The sequence below is a fragment of the Monodon monoceros genome, unplaced genomic scaffold (assembly GCF_005190385.1).
Source record: "Monodon monoceros isolate NGI ecotype Baffin Bay Population unplaced genomic scaffold, NGI_Narwhal_1 Super_Scaffold_3, whole genome shotgun sequence".
Lineage (NCBI taxonomy): Eukaryota > Metazoa > Chordata > Mammalia > Artiodactyla > Monodontidae > Monodon > Monodon monoceros.
In genome coordinates, this window is record NW_021703780.1 from 48,916,772 (window position 1) to 48,934,049 (window position 17,278).

Consider the following 17,278-nt stretch of genomic DNA (forward strand, 5'->3'; position numbering starts at 1 on the left):
GGCCCCGAATGTTATTCATTAGCTTGTATCTGAGATGCCAAAACTTGGCACAAGAAACCCAGTCTAGGAATATTGATACCTAGTTTGAAAAAATAGAAGATTGTCTGAAATTGAAAATTAAGAAAGTTCAGGACCTGAGGTTTGTGTATATATGTCCTCCTCCCACATTTGGGACCCCAAATAACTCCCTTCTATCTCTCACCCAGTGGGTTTTCAATAAAGCCATCATGATGCTGCTGACAGCACTGCTGCGTGAATCTCCTGTAGGCCGCCAGTTGTTTAAACGCAATGCATCCCCTCCCCTTGTTTTGTGGAGACCCTTGAGGTACAGCTTAGTAGTTCCTGTGCAGGTTGGTGTCACCCAGGCCTCAGCTAAAAGCCCGCCTCTGCCACTTAACTGCCAAGGTGGTTCATCTCACTAAGCCTTGCTGCCCTCGCTAGTGTGAAAGGCAATAACGAGACCTGCCTCTCCGGTTTGCTAACTCAGACATTCAACACACATTTATTGAGCACTTTCAAGTGCCAAGCATTGCTGTATGGATTAAGTAAGATAATGCCTCAGGATTACGTCTGGGTGATGACTCTGCACAGCGCCGTCCATGGTGGCAACATTTAGTAGAGTAAGTGATGCTCTTAGTAGTGATGAGTTTGTGATGTTTTATCCACCTGGTCATGGTGGTCATGGCAACAGTTGGCGGTTCTGGTAAAATTCTGAAATCAAGCTTTTCTATGGTTTTCTTAATTTCCTTTTCTTTTTAATTTATTTTTCCTGGATATGTACAACTTCATGAAAGCATATGATCCCCTGTTTACTTCTTTTCCCAGAATGGAGTCTACTGAAAAATGTGAAGTGGTGATTCAACATTTTAATGGAAAATACCTGAAAACACCACCAGGCATCCCAGGTAAGAAATACCATAAAGTAATCATTAAATAATATCTAGGCTCATTGCTGTTATCAGAATGAGTATATAGTAAAGCCCATGGTTGGCCACCGGGAGGGAAATTTTTGCCTTTAAAAATATGTATTTTTTAATACTATGTAACAACGCATCTTTCTCAAAACTACCAAAAGTTTCTTGGTGATTGTTCTTTGGCCTGTCTTTTGAATCTCTGCTGCTAATTCCCTAAAGTGAATTAGAAGAAAAACATAGCAAAGAATAGGTTAAAATGCACTCGAAGTGAAGAAAGTTTGTGACTCCTATCATTAATATTGGTATCCTGATTTCTAATTTGTAACATACCTAAACAGTGATATATTATTAATAAAATGACAGTGGCATCCATAGATTGAGGCCAGTTGACAGACATTTCTTACCAGTCCATGACAAGAAGAGTACAGAAAAGGAGAGTAAGCATTTAGAAACTTTTATAGCAATATGACATTATCATGAAATCTTAGTGCATAACTTCATATTTTACAAAAATATCAAATGCACATTGAATTTATTTTAAGCCGTCCATGCATCAGAGATAGTCTAGGAAGCACCAATCTAGGCTACCTCAGGGCATTTCACATTTCCAAAGGCAAAATTCTTAAGATTTGACACGCGTTATAAGATGGTATAACTTTATGCTATTAAGAATTATAGTCAATGTAAAAGAATTGACTATATCACATGTATCAGGACATGAGCTAGAAATACCTCAACAAGATATTAATTTGGAAGTAGTATATATGAAAAGTATTGAATATTAAGTGAGTAAATTTAAAAATATATCTTACTCATATGTCAATAAAACTGGAAGAAAAAATATATCTTACTCATGCATAAAAATATTAAAGGTTGAGTGAAGTTCTAAAAAAATTTATAACAAATAGATAAGGAAATATCTGACTATACACGTTGGTTTATTTGTTGCTTTTCGATTTTCCGTGACTCTCAGGAGAAAATATGTGAAATTCTTCAGTCTTACAATATTTTTCCTTTTGATGATTTTAAGCTGCCTCTCTGTAGTGTTTGCTACATGAAGTATCTACTATTTAAAACCCATGGCTAAAGAGTTCAGGGGTTGAGCATTTTGGTTCCTTAAAATATATTGAGGTTATAGAGAAAAGGAAGTCTGAACAAAAAGAGAAATATTTTTGTGGCGGGATCAGGTTCCTTTTATGACTCACTCAGTTTTGGGAGGATGTTGGGAAAGGAGAAAGGCCCTTCAGACTGACACTTGGATGATCTGGAAAATCCCAAAGTAGGGCCCCTGGTTAATCACGAGCCGGCAGTGAAGTTGTACCTCAATTTGGTTAGTTTCCATGTGTGACATTCCCTTGAGAACCGGCTTCATTATGATCCAATTGGAGACATATGGTGTTGTTGAGAAAAGAGTTAGCAGTTTTCATCTCAGCATGTCAGCTGCCCTTGCATTTTAAGAGAAATACTTTTTTTTTTTCTTTTAGCATAAAGGACATTTTAAGACACTCTGCTCAGACCCATCACTGAGTAAAGGAATTGCATTGTTAAAGGATTTTCCCCTTATTCATCTTATTTTAATCCAACAGATGGCCACCTATATAGAAGGCATTCAAACTAGACGTGGATTACATGGTTATGAACAAAATAGGTGGAAATTATTGTTGACTGAAGTTTTAATACAAGTCTCAGTTTTTTATGATTCTCCCTTTTTGGAAAAAGACAGTGAAATCCTTCTTGACCTGATTGATTTGAAATTGTTTTAGGTTAACCCATAGAACATACAGCTGACTAATAGAATTTAATGCTAAGGACAAATAAAGTTACTACAAGTCCCCCAAAGATCTGAGCATCCTTCCTTGAATAAGCAGGCTGTGATATTAACCTATCTAATATCATAGCTACAACCCAATGAGAACATTGTGAATAGCAAGAACTTAGTTATGGGTTTCTCTCTCACTTTTATCTCGTGGGACCATGAGAGGCAGAATAATTACACTCAGTTAAAAACTCTTAAGAGATACAACTTTATGCTTCTGAGATTAGCCTTCAACATAATAAAATTGAATATACAATATCGGTCATCATCAATACTTGAATTTGCTTATTTATGCTTACTTTGGAAGTCAAATAGAGTTTAATAAAGGCTTCAAATGCTAACCAAAGACATAATTTTTTTAGTGAAGTATAGTGGATTTACAATGTTATATTAGTTCAGGTATACAGCAAAGTGATTCAGTTATATATATTCTTTTACATATATATATATTCATACATATTTATATTCTTTTCAGATTCTTTTTCCTTATAGGTTATTACAAAATATTGAGTATAGTTCCCTGTGTTATACAGTAGGTCCTTGTTGGTTATCTATTTTATATATAGATAAAAACATATAGATATAGCATGTAGTGTGTATATGTTAATCTAACTTCTAATTTATCCCTCCCCCTTCCCCTTTGGTAACCATAAGTTTGTTTTCTATGTCTGTGAGTCTGTTTCTGTTTTGTAAATAAGTTCATTTATATCATTTTTTTTAGATTCCACATATAAATGATATCATATTATATTTGTCTTTCTCTCTGGCTTACTTCACTTAGTGTGATCATCTCTAGGTCCATCCATGTTGCTGCAAATGGCATTATTTCATCCTTTTTTATGGCTGAGTAGTATTCCATTGTGTATACGTACCACATCTTCTTTATCCATTCATCTTTCAATGGATATTTAGGTTGTATCCAGAGAAAACCATAATTCGAAAAGACACGTGCACGCCAACATTCATTGCAGCACTGTTTACAATAGCCAGGACATGGAAGCAACCTAAAGATACATAATTTTTGATATTTAAATTTGGTGTGGAGTAAAATGACATAATGCAAGAGGCTGGTATTTTGGAAATCACTGAAGTAAAATGACCGCTGGGTTCATTTACTCCGTCACGACAGGGATAATTAAACTTGCGTGCATGCTGTTTGCCTTCCTTGGTCCTCATTGCTTATTTCTTGTAGATGGTTGAAGTCTTATTTTCAGAAACTCATACCTTAATTCTATTTTCTGTTCCATCTTGAGGCATGTGAGTAGGATGTCACAATGAGCCCTGATATCTAGTGAATCCTTTGATATTTTCAAAAGAAGTGATGAATTCCTAACTTTTTAAATACTAATGTAGCTTTAGAGAGATGGTCCTTGCTTGTGGGTGCTAATTAAAATCATCTATAATTGATCTGACCACTTGCAATTAAAATAGAACTTTAAAAAATTGTAAAAACCTCAGTGTTTCACTTTGTCAAGATTTGGCATTTTGAATTCAGAAATTTGTGGGTTTTTAGAACAGCACATGGATGGTTTCAATGCAGTGCTTTAAGGTTGTGTGAAAGAGACACACAAAATGACCTAAGATCTTTCAGACCCTAAGACAGCTGTGGAAAAGAGTGAGCCTTGCTTCTAACCTCCCTCTAAGCAAGCAGAGAGAAATCGGTACCATATTCACATCCCTTCCTTCTTCATTAGAGATAACTTGGGGAAATGTGCCATTTTTGTTCTGTCACTCTTGACAGTGATTCCTCTTAAAGTAAATGCAAAGTTCATTATTTTCCTGAGATGATGATCTAGTTTCCAAATCCCATCCTGTGTCATTTCTATAGAAGAACAAGATAAAAATCTACATCAACCCAAAACTCTGACATTGATCAGGCTTTCTCTCTCTGAGTTCCTCCTATTTGTTCATAACAGATTTAATTTTAATGAATACATCATGGATTGTTAATGCCTATTATAGCCTCCCAGAACTAGCTCTGTTCACTTTGAATTATAACGTTGTCCCCAGATTTTGGCTACCTGGATCATTGAAGCTAGATATACATCAAAGAAAATCTAATTATTCGAATTCTGGTATGTGAGGTACAGGAAATTAACTAAGACCATGTGGCCGTGTTGCTACCAGCAGGTGGGAAGCAGCGGCCAAAGACATGTTAAATAGCGTCAGTCATGTCATTGCTCTGCAGAAAGGGATCATCCGGCATTTTCTCCCTCCCCTAGAGGGAAAAGAAAACACTGTTCCATAAATGTCGCATGTCGTACATATTGATCTTGATGTTTTCTGGACAAAATGAAGCATCATTAGTTGCTTGCTTGCCTGACCCCAGACATTTCTTTGTTCCAAAACAAATTGCACAGCAACTTGTGCAGCCCCAAAGCGTTCCATTTTAAAACCTCTAGCAGAAAGGGTAAGTTCCTGGGCACTTCAGGGATCTGTAGGGCATGAACTAGAAAAGCTCACGTTCAAAGAGCCCGGGAGCACCACGTGGAAAGGCTTCGGCATCTAAGAACATGTATTGACGAGCAGAACATTCAGACTGCTTTGAGGAAAAAGAAATCACGTTTTGCTCTTAAACTCGGCTTTTGCCTGTAAGCACACGTTCTTATCAGTGGAGCAGTCTTTTCAGAAGACAATGGAATAACCCACTTTTAGTATGATTTTATTACTCTTTGGATAATTATATCTAATCCCAGTTGAACTCCAAGAAGTAGGGAAGGGTTGAGAGAGACCTCACCCTATTTGGGGATCTTTTCAATTTTAGCAAATCTTCTGATCAACAGAAATTTGGACAGATGAATCATGTTTTCCTAATCAGTAAAATAAACTATGTGCCTTCTTGATCCTTTTTTTTTTTTTTTAATTCATTTTTGGCTGTGTTGGGTCTTTGTTGCTGCGCGTGGTCTTTCTCTAGTTGTGGTGAGCAGGGGCTACTCTTCATTGTGGTACGCAGGCTTCTCATTGCGGTAGCTTCTCTTGTCGAGGAGCACAGGCTCTAGGTGCGTGGGCTTCAGTAGTTGTGGCTCGCGGGCTCTAGAACGCAGGCTCAGTAGTTGTGCCGCACGGGCTTAGATGCTCCGCAGCATGTGGGATCTTCCCGGACCAGGGCTCAAACCTGTGTCCCCTGCACTGGCTGGCGGATTCTTAACCACTGCGCCACAGGGAAGTCCCTGATCCTTTGATATATAATTTTACGATTGTATGTTTATGTAAATAAAAACTGTGTAGGATTTTGGATGTGTTCGTGTATTTAGGGGAGCATTCAAGGAAAAATATTTACAGTCTGATAATTTTTTAAAGAAAATGGAAAAAATTAATGTTGTTTGCATAAATTTCAAACTTCCCTCAGAGTAATGTATCAACAATGTACTAAAATGAAATTTAGATTACAATTCTGAATATTTGAGGAACAGACACATTTTTATCAGGGAAAATGTTGCCAACTCTCACAAGCAGTGTTTCCTCAGTGGTACCAGTCTGATAAGTCACAAATGCAACTATAGCTGAGTAAAAGGCAGCAAATAGAAAAGTATTATCGTGTACAGTTTAGTAAAAATATCTCTCTGATTCTTCTCATGAGAAGCACTGCCTAACTCTGAGTTTTTCTTCTTTGTGAAACTAAAGCATCATTTGCATAATAAACTTTGCAAACACCTTGATCCCCAGCTGGGCGTTGCCTTAGGTTTCTCGTTAATAAGAGGATTTTTGCAATACTTAGGAGGTACTTTCTGTTGAGCTCTTCATCTTTAATGTTAGTGATGCTTTCTAGTTTATTTCTATCTACCAAACACATCGTTGGTTGCTTCATGATGAAACACTGCTGGAGTATTATTAGTGAATTTCACAGAGCGAACTGACCACTTCATAGCCAATAGAGTCTTAGAGGCTGTGAAGTCTATGTTCTTGGCCAATCATTTCTCAGCCTTTCTGTGGAGCCATACCTGATACGGTGAAGGTAGTGACAGAGATTATTACATTTTGAAATCTGGATAGTGAGAGGCCAGATAGAGAAGGTACAGGGGATCATCTTCAGGAGATTAAACATGATTGGAATGGGTTTTGAGTCCTGTGCTGTAGCCCTCCTCTGCCTGTGATAACAGCTGAGGAAGAGGGGTGCATCCAGGAAGCATCCCACATCAAGCTTCCAGCAAATCTCTCCACTTTTGTAATTCAGGGAAAATCTATAAAATCTAAAAATCTATAAAACCTCACTCAACCTGATATGGGTTTTCTGCAAAGTTTGGGGGAGTTATCACTCCCTAGTACAACTCTCAATCAATGGGAAATGAGAGTCAGCAGATTCTAGGAGTTTCCCACAATGGTAACAAGCTCAGTGAGGCACCTTTTATTGGCTTTTCTTTCTTCCCTGACTTTCTTTTCCTTTCCTATTATGTTTCTGCTTCCTGGCCTCAGCTCCCAATTAAACTATTTTGTTCCAGGCTCTGATTTGGGGGAACTCAAATTAAGGAGGGTGATCCAGCAATTGTGGTAGAGAATTATGTTTTGATTTAAAACTTCTGGCCATAGAGGAAGAAAGGAGATACAGCTTAAGTAGTGAAGTGAATTTCATTGACCAAATATATTGTTTTCATTACTTTATTTTAAAAATTTATAGTAGCATTTATGAACCATGTATTAGGGATGATAAAGGTGAATATTAGTGATCCTATACAGATGGTAGTCAGAGTTTAAATTTAGCAAGAGAGATGTGTAAGACAATGAGGATGAAGTGCCACCATGACGTGGCTGACCTTTGAAAAACTGCAGACATGAAGAGGTGGTCACTGATGAAAATGGGGAGAGAATGAGGGCCCAGGAAATAGTCATAATGCCAGCAAAGTGAAGGTGAGGGGTGGGCATAGAAAATCATGACACAGAGAAAAGAATCTGTGAGATTTTGGTCTTGGATAAAGGTAGAGTGGTGGCCGTTGATAATGGGTCCAGTGTGGGAACATCTGGAGTTGATGGAAGTGAAATGATCTTTAGTTGAACAACTGGGCCTTCTGATAAGTGTGTTGGGAGGGTTTTCAACAATGTTGTAGATTTCCTCACTAACCTTCACTCTTCCCTTGATCTTCCCTAAAGTTCTAATCTTCATAGGAGAAGGTTAGGGAGGGTGAAGAGTGATTTTTTGTTTATGTATTTGATTCTGAGTTTTCTGAACCAGGGTTTTGTTTAGTTGTTTTATTTGTTTTTATTATTGTTGTTGCTTCAAGTGCTATTGTTTAGCTCAGTGTAGATTCTCAGTAAATGTTCTTTGAAGTTGATGCACAATTCCATGAACTGAATAACCCTCATACTTATATTTGTTTTTAATGGAATTCCTGAGGATGTATGGGGGATGCCCACCTTCTGTGTCATCAACAAACTTGGGAGGAAAACATTGAGAGAAATCTTTAAATCTTTTCTTAATTTCTGACAAAAATTCTCTACAACACATTTGTATATCTAAATATACAGAGAGAGAGAGCTACATATTCACAAGAAAAAGAAACTTAATTTGATTGAGAAAGATTCTAGTTGCTTTTTAAAAAGCCTCATTTTCCAGGACTGCTTTCCAAGGTGTTATGCTGGTAATCAAATTGTTATTTCTTTAAAGAACTCATTCTCGAATGGGACAATGATGAATTCTGCTTTCCGACACAGAAAATAAAATTGCCTGATTTATGTTGAAATAATGTCTAGATCTTAACTTCTTGCCACTGGATCTAGTTAGGCACTATTACTATGCTGTACTTTTTTTTCTTTTTCTTTTTTCACATAAAAATGTGACTATCTTGAGAATAAACAGAAAAGAGAGTTTCTTGGTCTATGCTTTTATTCCTTTTGGCATAAAGTCACTTCTCTCTGCCTATAGGAAGTACTGCATTGGCTTATTATTCCTATTATAATATGATATATAATATAATATGTAGTGTTTAATCAATATGATATGGACAATATGTTTTGCTGGCCATATATTTTCTATAATTATGTATAAGCACCAATGAATAGTAGCAGAATTTGTCTAGAGTCTGCACTTGGCTCCAGAATCTGATTTTTTTAAATCAAAATTTCATGGAACTGAGAAGAGGGATGAAGAGGTTTTCTATACATCTCCAGAATCACGAACCACCTTCGTCTATTTTTATGTAAAATAATAACTCCATTCAGGTCTTCAAAAATTTCTGCATTGAAGATTTCACAGTAAAGACTTACAAGGGAATTCCCTGGCGGTCCAGTGGTTAGGACTTTGCGCTTCGACTGCAGGGCACCCAGGTTCCATCCCTAGTTGGGGAACTAGAATATCACATGCCACACAGCGCAGCCAAAAAAAAAACTTACAAAATAAATCACAAAGCCTTAACTTTATTCCTAAAATGACGTTGGGCTTTGCCTTCTGTCAGCATTGCTAATGAGTAGTTAAACCATGAGTGTCTGTCCGAATGAGTCCTATTAGCAAGCAAAGAGGTTTGAATAGCTTAAGACCAATTAGGACACAAGCCATAGAAACCAAGCTCTGAATAATTAAGTGCTTAGTGCATTTCCACATCTAGAGTTTCATTTAATAGGATTGATTTAAAAATACATTCTAACCAATTTTTGGATAAATGGATAGTAGCCTGAATTAAATGCTCGCCACTCTCTCCTCGTAACTATCAAGAAGCCTGCCATGTACACAGCTCACTATTTATGATCTAATTTTTTAGAATGAAAAGTCTGCAAAGTTTAAGAAAATATTTTAAGAGGAATATAAATGAAAACGCTCATTGAGAGCTCTGAACCAGCCATCATTTATCTTATAGCTGTTTCCTCTGATTTCTTACCTCTTTAAGCCTATGAATGATGAATCAATTAGTTTATTTATTATTTTAGTCATTTTTCATTACAGAAGAAGAAATCTTTCAAAGGGTATTGGCATGTTTTTGATCTTTTTTTAGAATTCATATATTTCAAAGACATATTTATCCAATTAGATTGTATATTTTTCTAAGAAAAAACTTTAATGTTTATCTTTCCCTTTTCCTCAAACAACTCATAAACTATTTGAATGTAAAGACTGCACCTTGGTGTTCATGTTTCAAGCATCTAACCCAATGCCTGTCACAGAAGAGTACCAATAATTATTTGTTAAATGAGTCAATATCTACTTGTGATAGGCAGAATCATGCCCCTCCTCCCCCAAAGAACTCTAAGACCTAATCCCCATTCCCTGTGAATATGGCAAAGGAATTAAGGTTGCAGATGGAATTAAGGTTGCTAATAAACTGACCTGAAAGTAGGGAAATTATTCTGAGTGGGCCCAGTGTAATCACAGGGGTCCTTAAAAGTGGAGGAGGGGACAGGACAGGAGCTCAGAGGGATGCAATAGAAGGACTTGAGCCACCACTGCTGGCCTTAAAGATGAAGCAATGTGGGCAGCTAGCCTCTGGAATATGAAAAAAACAAGAAATTGGATTCTCCCCTAAAACCTCCAGGAAGGAACTCAGCCCTGTTGACACCATGATTTTATCCCAGTGGAATGTGTGCCAAACTTCTGACCTACAGTAGTATAAAGTAGTGAATTTGTATTATTATATACCCCCGTGTTTTTTGTTAATTTGTTATAGCAGTAACATAAAACTAATAGACTAGTATAGAGCTCATTTCAACTGAATATCGTCCAAACTGTTTCTAAATTACGTTATAAACAGCCTCTGGAGAAATTTCTTAGTTTCTCGTATTTTTAACTTTCTTTGTATTACTTGGTGGCTTGTATGTTAAACAGGAAAAACTATCCTGTTAATTATTTTGACTTTAGAGTTTTTTTATACCTTCTCATAAAGATATATTAGAATGGAAGACTGTTAAACATCCAAAAAGAGAGTCTTTGGAGATGGGTGATAAGGTATCAGAGAACATTTTCATTTTTTATTGACGTATAGTTGATTTACAATGTTGTGCTAATTTCTGCTGTACAGGAAAACAACTGAGTTATACACATATATACATTCTCTTTTATATTCTTTTCCATTATGGCTTATCCCAGGAGATTGGATATAGTTCCCTGTGCTATATAGTAGGACCTTGTTGTTTATCCATCCTAGTATAATAATTTGCATCTGCTAACCCCAAACTCCCACTCCATCCCTCTCCTCACCCCCTCCCCCTTGGCAGCCACAAGTCTGTCCTCTATATCCACGAGTCTGTTTCCATTTTGTAGATAGGTTCATTTGTGTCATATTTTAGATTCCACATATAAGTGGTATCATATGGTATTTGTCTTTCTCTTTCTGACTTACTTCACTTAGTATGATAATCTCTAGTTACATCCGTGTTGCTGCAAATGGCATTATTTCATTCTTTTTCATGGCTGAGTAGTATTCCATTGTATATATGTACCACATCTTCTTTGTCCATTCATCTGTCAATGGACATTAAGGTTGTTTCCATGTCTTGGCCATTGTGAATGGTGCTGCTGTGAACATAGGGGTGCAGGTATAGAGAACGTTATTTTTGACCTAAAGAAATCAAATATCATTTCAAACCATTTGTTTCCGTAAAATGTGCCAGGAAAAGTATACCACTGTAATCTAAATTCATGCAAATGTGTACCTCTTAACTCTCAACCCTAATATTTGCTTTCAGTAATTAAAAAAAAAAATCATTAGGATTTAGAAGAGCTCAAAGAGGTTATAAAGCTGATATCAGCCTTGAGTTTTAGGTGATTATATCTAAAGCATATATGATGCCCCATTCTGGCTCACTGTCCCATGAAATGAAGAGTGCCCTAAAGCTCTGAATAGGTGAGTCCCATAGGGAAGCTTAGTTTTGAGACATAAGTAGAAGTTCAGGGAGATAATTATCAATATTTATTAAGTGTTAACACGATATACAGTTGGCCCTTGAGCAACCCCCGGGGTTGGGGCACTAACCCTTCTCGCAGTTGAAAATCCTTGTGTAACTTATAGTTTGTTCTCTGCATGTGTAGTTCCTCCACGTCTGCAGTCCTACATCCATGGATTCAATCAACCTCGGATTGTGTAGTACTACAGTATTTCAATTTACTATTGAAAAAATTCCAAGTATAAGTGGACCTGCCCAGTTCAAACCTGTGTTATTCAAGGATCAACTGTATATTCTTATTATTCAAGTGCTTAAATTTGTATTGATTTAAGTGCTTCTTATTATTCACAGGATTAAAATACTTTCAGGGAATCTACAAAAATATATCTCTCAGCCAAAGATGTATTACAGTTCTGTAGCAAGATTAGGGGGCTGTAAATAGGGTCATTTTCTCTTGAACTGAGAGTGGGACTTATTTCGGACCGGAAGTTGATCAAATAGTGTACTGTCACTGAAATGTCCTAAAGTAAAAGACTCAGCAATTTAAGTTGATTTCTAGCTGTTTGGTGTTAGAGCAGATGTTAGCCCTCCCAGGGTGCTTGCCTGACTTCCATCAGCCAGCACCTACATCTCTCTTTCTAGGTGGGCTGCCCTCAGGCTGGGGGAGCCTGGTTTGCTGTTGCACAATGAGAGTTAGAATTATCTAGGAAGTCCCATCCCCCTGATGGGGGCAGCCCTTAAACAATGATTGACAGGAGTTGAGCTCTCTGCCTCCCAGTTCTTTTGTTCCTGATGAGAACACCCTGATGTACCCTATACTATCTCCACAGTTTCCCTGACTTACCTGGACATACACATACTAGACACACGCTAAGTAAAGTAGCAGTTGTTGATAGTTATCAGGCTTCTCTGCAAAAAGCAAGGACAGTTTCACTATTGATAAGACCTTTGTCGTGGTGGATAGAATTGCAATCCTGTGTAATGTGAGTGAGTAGGTTACCGGTGGGTAGCACGATTTAGCTGATCCCACTGTGTCTTGATAAAGGTACATCCCAAAGAATCAAAATTGTACCAATATAAAAGATAATGGGGTTTTAATACAAGCATTCCTAACAAAGCACAAAAGCATAGAAATCAAATATTGAAACTATTTTTTGTGAGCAATAACTTTAAGATGGTGTGGTGTATTTGAACCAAATGGTGGTCCAGAGACCTGTGGGGTCCCTGAGATTCTTTCCCTTTCTGGTGGTCTGCAAGGTCAACATATTTTCATAATACTGGCATATTGTTTGCCTTTTTCACTCTGATTCTCTCATGAGCATAGAGTTGAGTTTCCCAGAGGCCACGTGATGTATGATATGGCAACAGATTGAATGCAGAAGCAGATATCAGAATCCAGCCGTCTTCCATTAAGCCCAAAATTACAGAGGTTTGCACAGCTATAAAACAAGGCCACTCTTGTGTTTATTTATTTTGTTTTTGACTATTTTTTATAAAAATATTTCACTTGTGGTATCATGTGATTTTTAAAAATTTTTTATTGGAGTATAGTTGATTTACAATGTTGTATCAGTTTCAGGTGTACAGCAAAGTGAACCAGTTATACATATACCTATAGCCGCTCTTTTTTTAGATTCTTTTCCTATATAGGCCATTACAGAGTATTGAGTAGAGTTCCCTGTGCTATACTTGTATACTTGTTAGTTATCTTAGGTCCTTATTAGTTATCTATTTTATATAGTAGTGTGTATATGTCAGTCCCAATCTCCCAGTTTATCCCTGCCCCCCCTTACCCCCTGTTAACCATAAGTTTGTTTTCTACATCTGTATTTTAAAATAAATTAATAAGGAAACATCTAAAGTTCTGGGTTTTTTAATGGTAAATATAAATAGATTTAACCTATGTAAGCAAAAGCTCTTTGGAGGGCTTCCCTGGTGGCGCAGTGGTTGAGAGTCCGCCTGCCGATGCAGGGGACACGGGTTTGTGCCCCGGTCCGGGAAGATCCCACATGCCGCGGAGTGGCTAGGCCCGTGAGCCATGGCCGCTGAGCCTGCGCGTCCGGAGCCTGTGCTCCGCAACGGGAGAGGCCGCAACAGTGAGAGGCCCGCGTACTGCAAATAATAATAAATTTTAAAAAAGCTCTTTGGAGTCTTTAATAACTGTTAAGAGTGTAAAGAGGTCCTGAAGCAAACATATAAACAATCAACAAACAAAACTTAACAACTTTGAATGTCCCTGATATAGAGTGAAACTCAAGATTCAAGTCCTTTCATCTTCTCAGAATTAGAAAAGACTAAGGAAGATAGCAATGATAAAGATGAAGTTTAAAATATCCTCTCATCTTTCTAATCTTATGTGGAAAAACTGGATGTGTTCTGGAACACTATTTTAAGTGGAATGCTTAGGAAATACACTTCTATTAAATGAGTTACACTATTACTTTTTGGAAGCAAGCATACAGATTCCTTAATTTATAGTGAGTCTTTTGTTTTTCAAATGCAGAGGCAATGGTTATGCTTCTAAACATACGCTTCATCATTTTATTAGCAAATAGTATATTGTTTGACCGAGTACATGAATGTTTTGTTGGAACAATGTGCATACACAGCATGTGTGGTGTGCACGGTTGTGGGAATGGAAGTGTGTGATATGTGAGTGGCACATGAGTCTGTCAGAACTTAGGGAGAGTTTAAGGATAATATTTAAGAGCCAGAAGGCTAACCACAGATATGACATAGGAGTTCTGTTATCATCATAAGAATTGCTAATTTCACATAGTGCTTGTCTTCCAGCTGGACTGTACTTTGGAGTTCTACCCACCATGTGGGATGCATCTTACAGACTTCCAGGTTTGCTAGTTGAAGTAAATAATAACAGTAGTATAATAACAATAACACATAACTAACTGAACACTGTATACTTTTAGTTTTCACATAATTTTTTTTTTAATTTTCAGAAATGGTAGTTCCTGTTCCAGAGTCCCAAAATCATGATTCTTTTAAGCTTATTGCCTCTTAACCTAATATAAAAGATCTCTAAGGAAAGTAGTTACCTAGTCATCTTTAGTAATTGGTTATCATTTTAACCCAATGAATTCATGTAAGAGATAAAAGAATGTTAGATACAATTTCTCCTGTAATTTATTTTGAAAAGACACAACTTAATATTTGTTGACATCCTTTGACAGCCCCATCACTTTTCTCATCCCAAGGACAAGTGTTTTTCCTTTTTGCTGCATGTATGATGGTAAAGAAAAGTGCAACATCCACTTGCTTGAGAGCCTCCTGGCTGGGATGCTCTTTTTCCTCTGTGAATTTACTTGGCGGGAGAACGTATTCTATAGAGAAAACCATCTTCTCCCTTGGAGACTAATGGATCTCGGTTTGACTTTTGGTTCTGTCTCTTGTTACTTTTGAATATGGGCAAGTTATTTAGTCTCTTGCCAGGCTCGTCAAGGACCCTAATGTTTCCATTAAGTGTTTATAATGCCTTCTTTACCGAAGTGTTGCTAGAATTAACTGAGAGATTTTGTGCAGCTCCACAAAAGTTCTGGCAGGAAATGGTAGATATTCCCATTATAGGTAGCATCTGTTTGCATCGTAAGAATCATTTCATCAACATCCACTCTCTAGGCTAGAAATATAATTTCACTTTTGAAATCTATGAACTATAATCATTGATGGACATTATCTAGTACATGGACCGTATAAGGAATACCTCTCTTAGAGCTAGGTTAAGACCACCCTTCAATTTCCAAACTTTTTCACACATATCTCATTCTAGAATACTGTCCAATTAATTTAGTGTCTCAGCGGGAGCTCAGCAGTTCTCTAGGGGGGTTAGAAAAAGTAGCGCACCAGATATATATTTACCTGAAATTTGCTGGGGTGACCCCCAATTCATAAATACTGGTCACACTTCTGATAGAACCAAGACAGTCGTGTTAATGCAGAGGGTCATTATTTTAGGTAAAACAGCTGTAAAAACGAATGGCCTCAAACCTCTTGTAATCATTTCTCGGCGTATCTTTGCACCTCCAGATCACAGTACCTAGGATCCCCCTCTACCCTAATTTCCCAAAGAAATCCTGCTCAAAAGTAAATATAACATTTTTCATGTAGATTTTCCTGATTTCCAACTTCTCTGCTCTTAAATTTCACTGCATCCCATTGAATTGTTTTCTCCTATATTGGGTATCCATTTGTGGTATAAAGCCTCGTGTGACAATTGCTGTCTACTTGCCTTATCCCACTGGATGGCAGAATTATGCCTTTTTTAATCCTTATATCTCCTCCAATGTCTAGCATTTAAACATAGGAGATGCTTAATATAGATACACTGAATTTAATTTTAAAACATTGAGCCCATTATTCCAGTGTGATTTCTTAATACTGTCTTAATAATGCATTCCATCAGTAAATACTTATAAAGTGAATATAGAAGCTATCGACTATGACAATTCCATATAGAAATATTTTGCATAATATGTTCCTTTTTGTAAATTTTAGAACATTTAAATCTCAAAATCTTTCATTGGTTGGAAGTCAGTGTTCAAAAATACAACTATCCTTTTCTTTCTCATAAAGGTTAAATTATCTCTCCATTCTACACCCTACTACATCCGATTAAAAAAACAAAAAAGTAATGGGCTATGAAATATAAAAGAAGCAAAAAGAATATAAAATAAATGTGTTAGAACACCAAACATCCTGTTGGATTTTACAGTTAATTCTACAACTAACAACAGACCTACTGTCTTTTACTTACAATCCTTTGAGAACACAGCTCTAGCCCTTTCAAAGGTTTCTCTCTTCCTAAAGTTCCTGCAGCTTCTGTCCTTGTCGTGCATAGGGGCCACAGTCCCCCATGCCATCAGCAGAATGGACTCATTAACCTTTCCGTTGATTTGAACTGTCGTTTGAATAAATATTTATACCCTTTTCCCCTGATGGCTTAATGAAGTCCTTTATCAATAGCACGAAGAGCTTCTCCCCTTGACCTTTGTCACCTGTTCGTTCAGAAAATTTTTATCAAGCTGTTTTGCTTACATTGTTAATCCCTTGCTGCCTTAGGTTTGGCACAGAAACATATTCATTCTGGATTTAGTGGAATTATTTTACACTCTTTTGGCTTCTGCAAAGAAAATAATTTCTGTCTTTGGGTTTCCTGTTTTAACTTTAGGATATAAACATTTCCAATTTCTGAATGTTTGTCTTTCTGTTTCTTGTCTGCCTGTGGAGTATTTCGCTTGATATTCTTTGTATGTGATTACTTCAATTTCACTTTTTGATAACAATGTCTCCTACAAGATACAGTTAGAGGAGGTGTTAGCGAACACTATGGAGGTAATCAAACCAATATATGCGTGCATCAAACACACTTTGAACACCTAAGCTAAATTTACATGTTACATGTCAATTAAATCTCAGTAAAGCTGGGGGAAGAAAAGATACAGCCAAGAAATGCCTCTGTTTCCCTGTTCCCACGTTCTATCAATGAACACTTCTTTTATGAGGAGAATAAAGGGGGGTTACTATATGCCAAACATTGTGCTTAGTGCATTATGATGATTCTATTTTATTCTCAAAGTGCCCTTCGGAAAAAGGCACTGTTCCATTTTGCAGATGAGAAGGCTGAGACTTACAGAATTTATGTAAATTGCTCAGACTCACACATAGTAAGTGGGCGGATTGATCCCAGGATTAATTTCTGCCACTTACTGGATATGTGACTTGGACAAGT

At 37.0% G+C, this 17,278-nt stretch overlaps 1 protein-coding gene across 9 annotated transcripts in view; it reads left to right on the forward strand.

Moving 5' to 3' along the window:
- RBMS3 (RNA binding motif single stranded interacting protein 3) overlaps positions 1-17,278 on the forward strand; it is a 711,536-nt gene that overhangs the window by 488,569 nt on the left and 205,689 nt on the right. For all 9 annotated transcript variants that reach the window (XR_003796707.1, XR_003796708.1, XM_029242733.1 and 6 more), the window contains exon 6: positions 826-905. Coding sequence is in view for 7 of the 9 variants with exons in the window: in XM_029242733.1 (XP_029098566.1) it covers positions 826-905 (80 nt within the window). In the remaining 2 variants the exon portion in view is untranslated. The remainder of the gene's footprint in view (positions 1-825; positions 906-17,278) is intronic.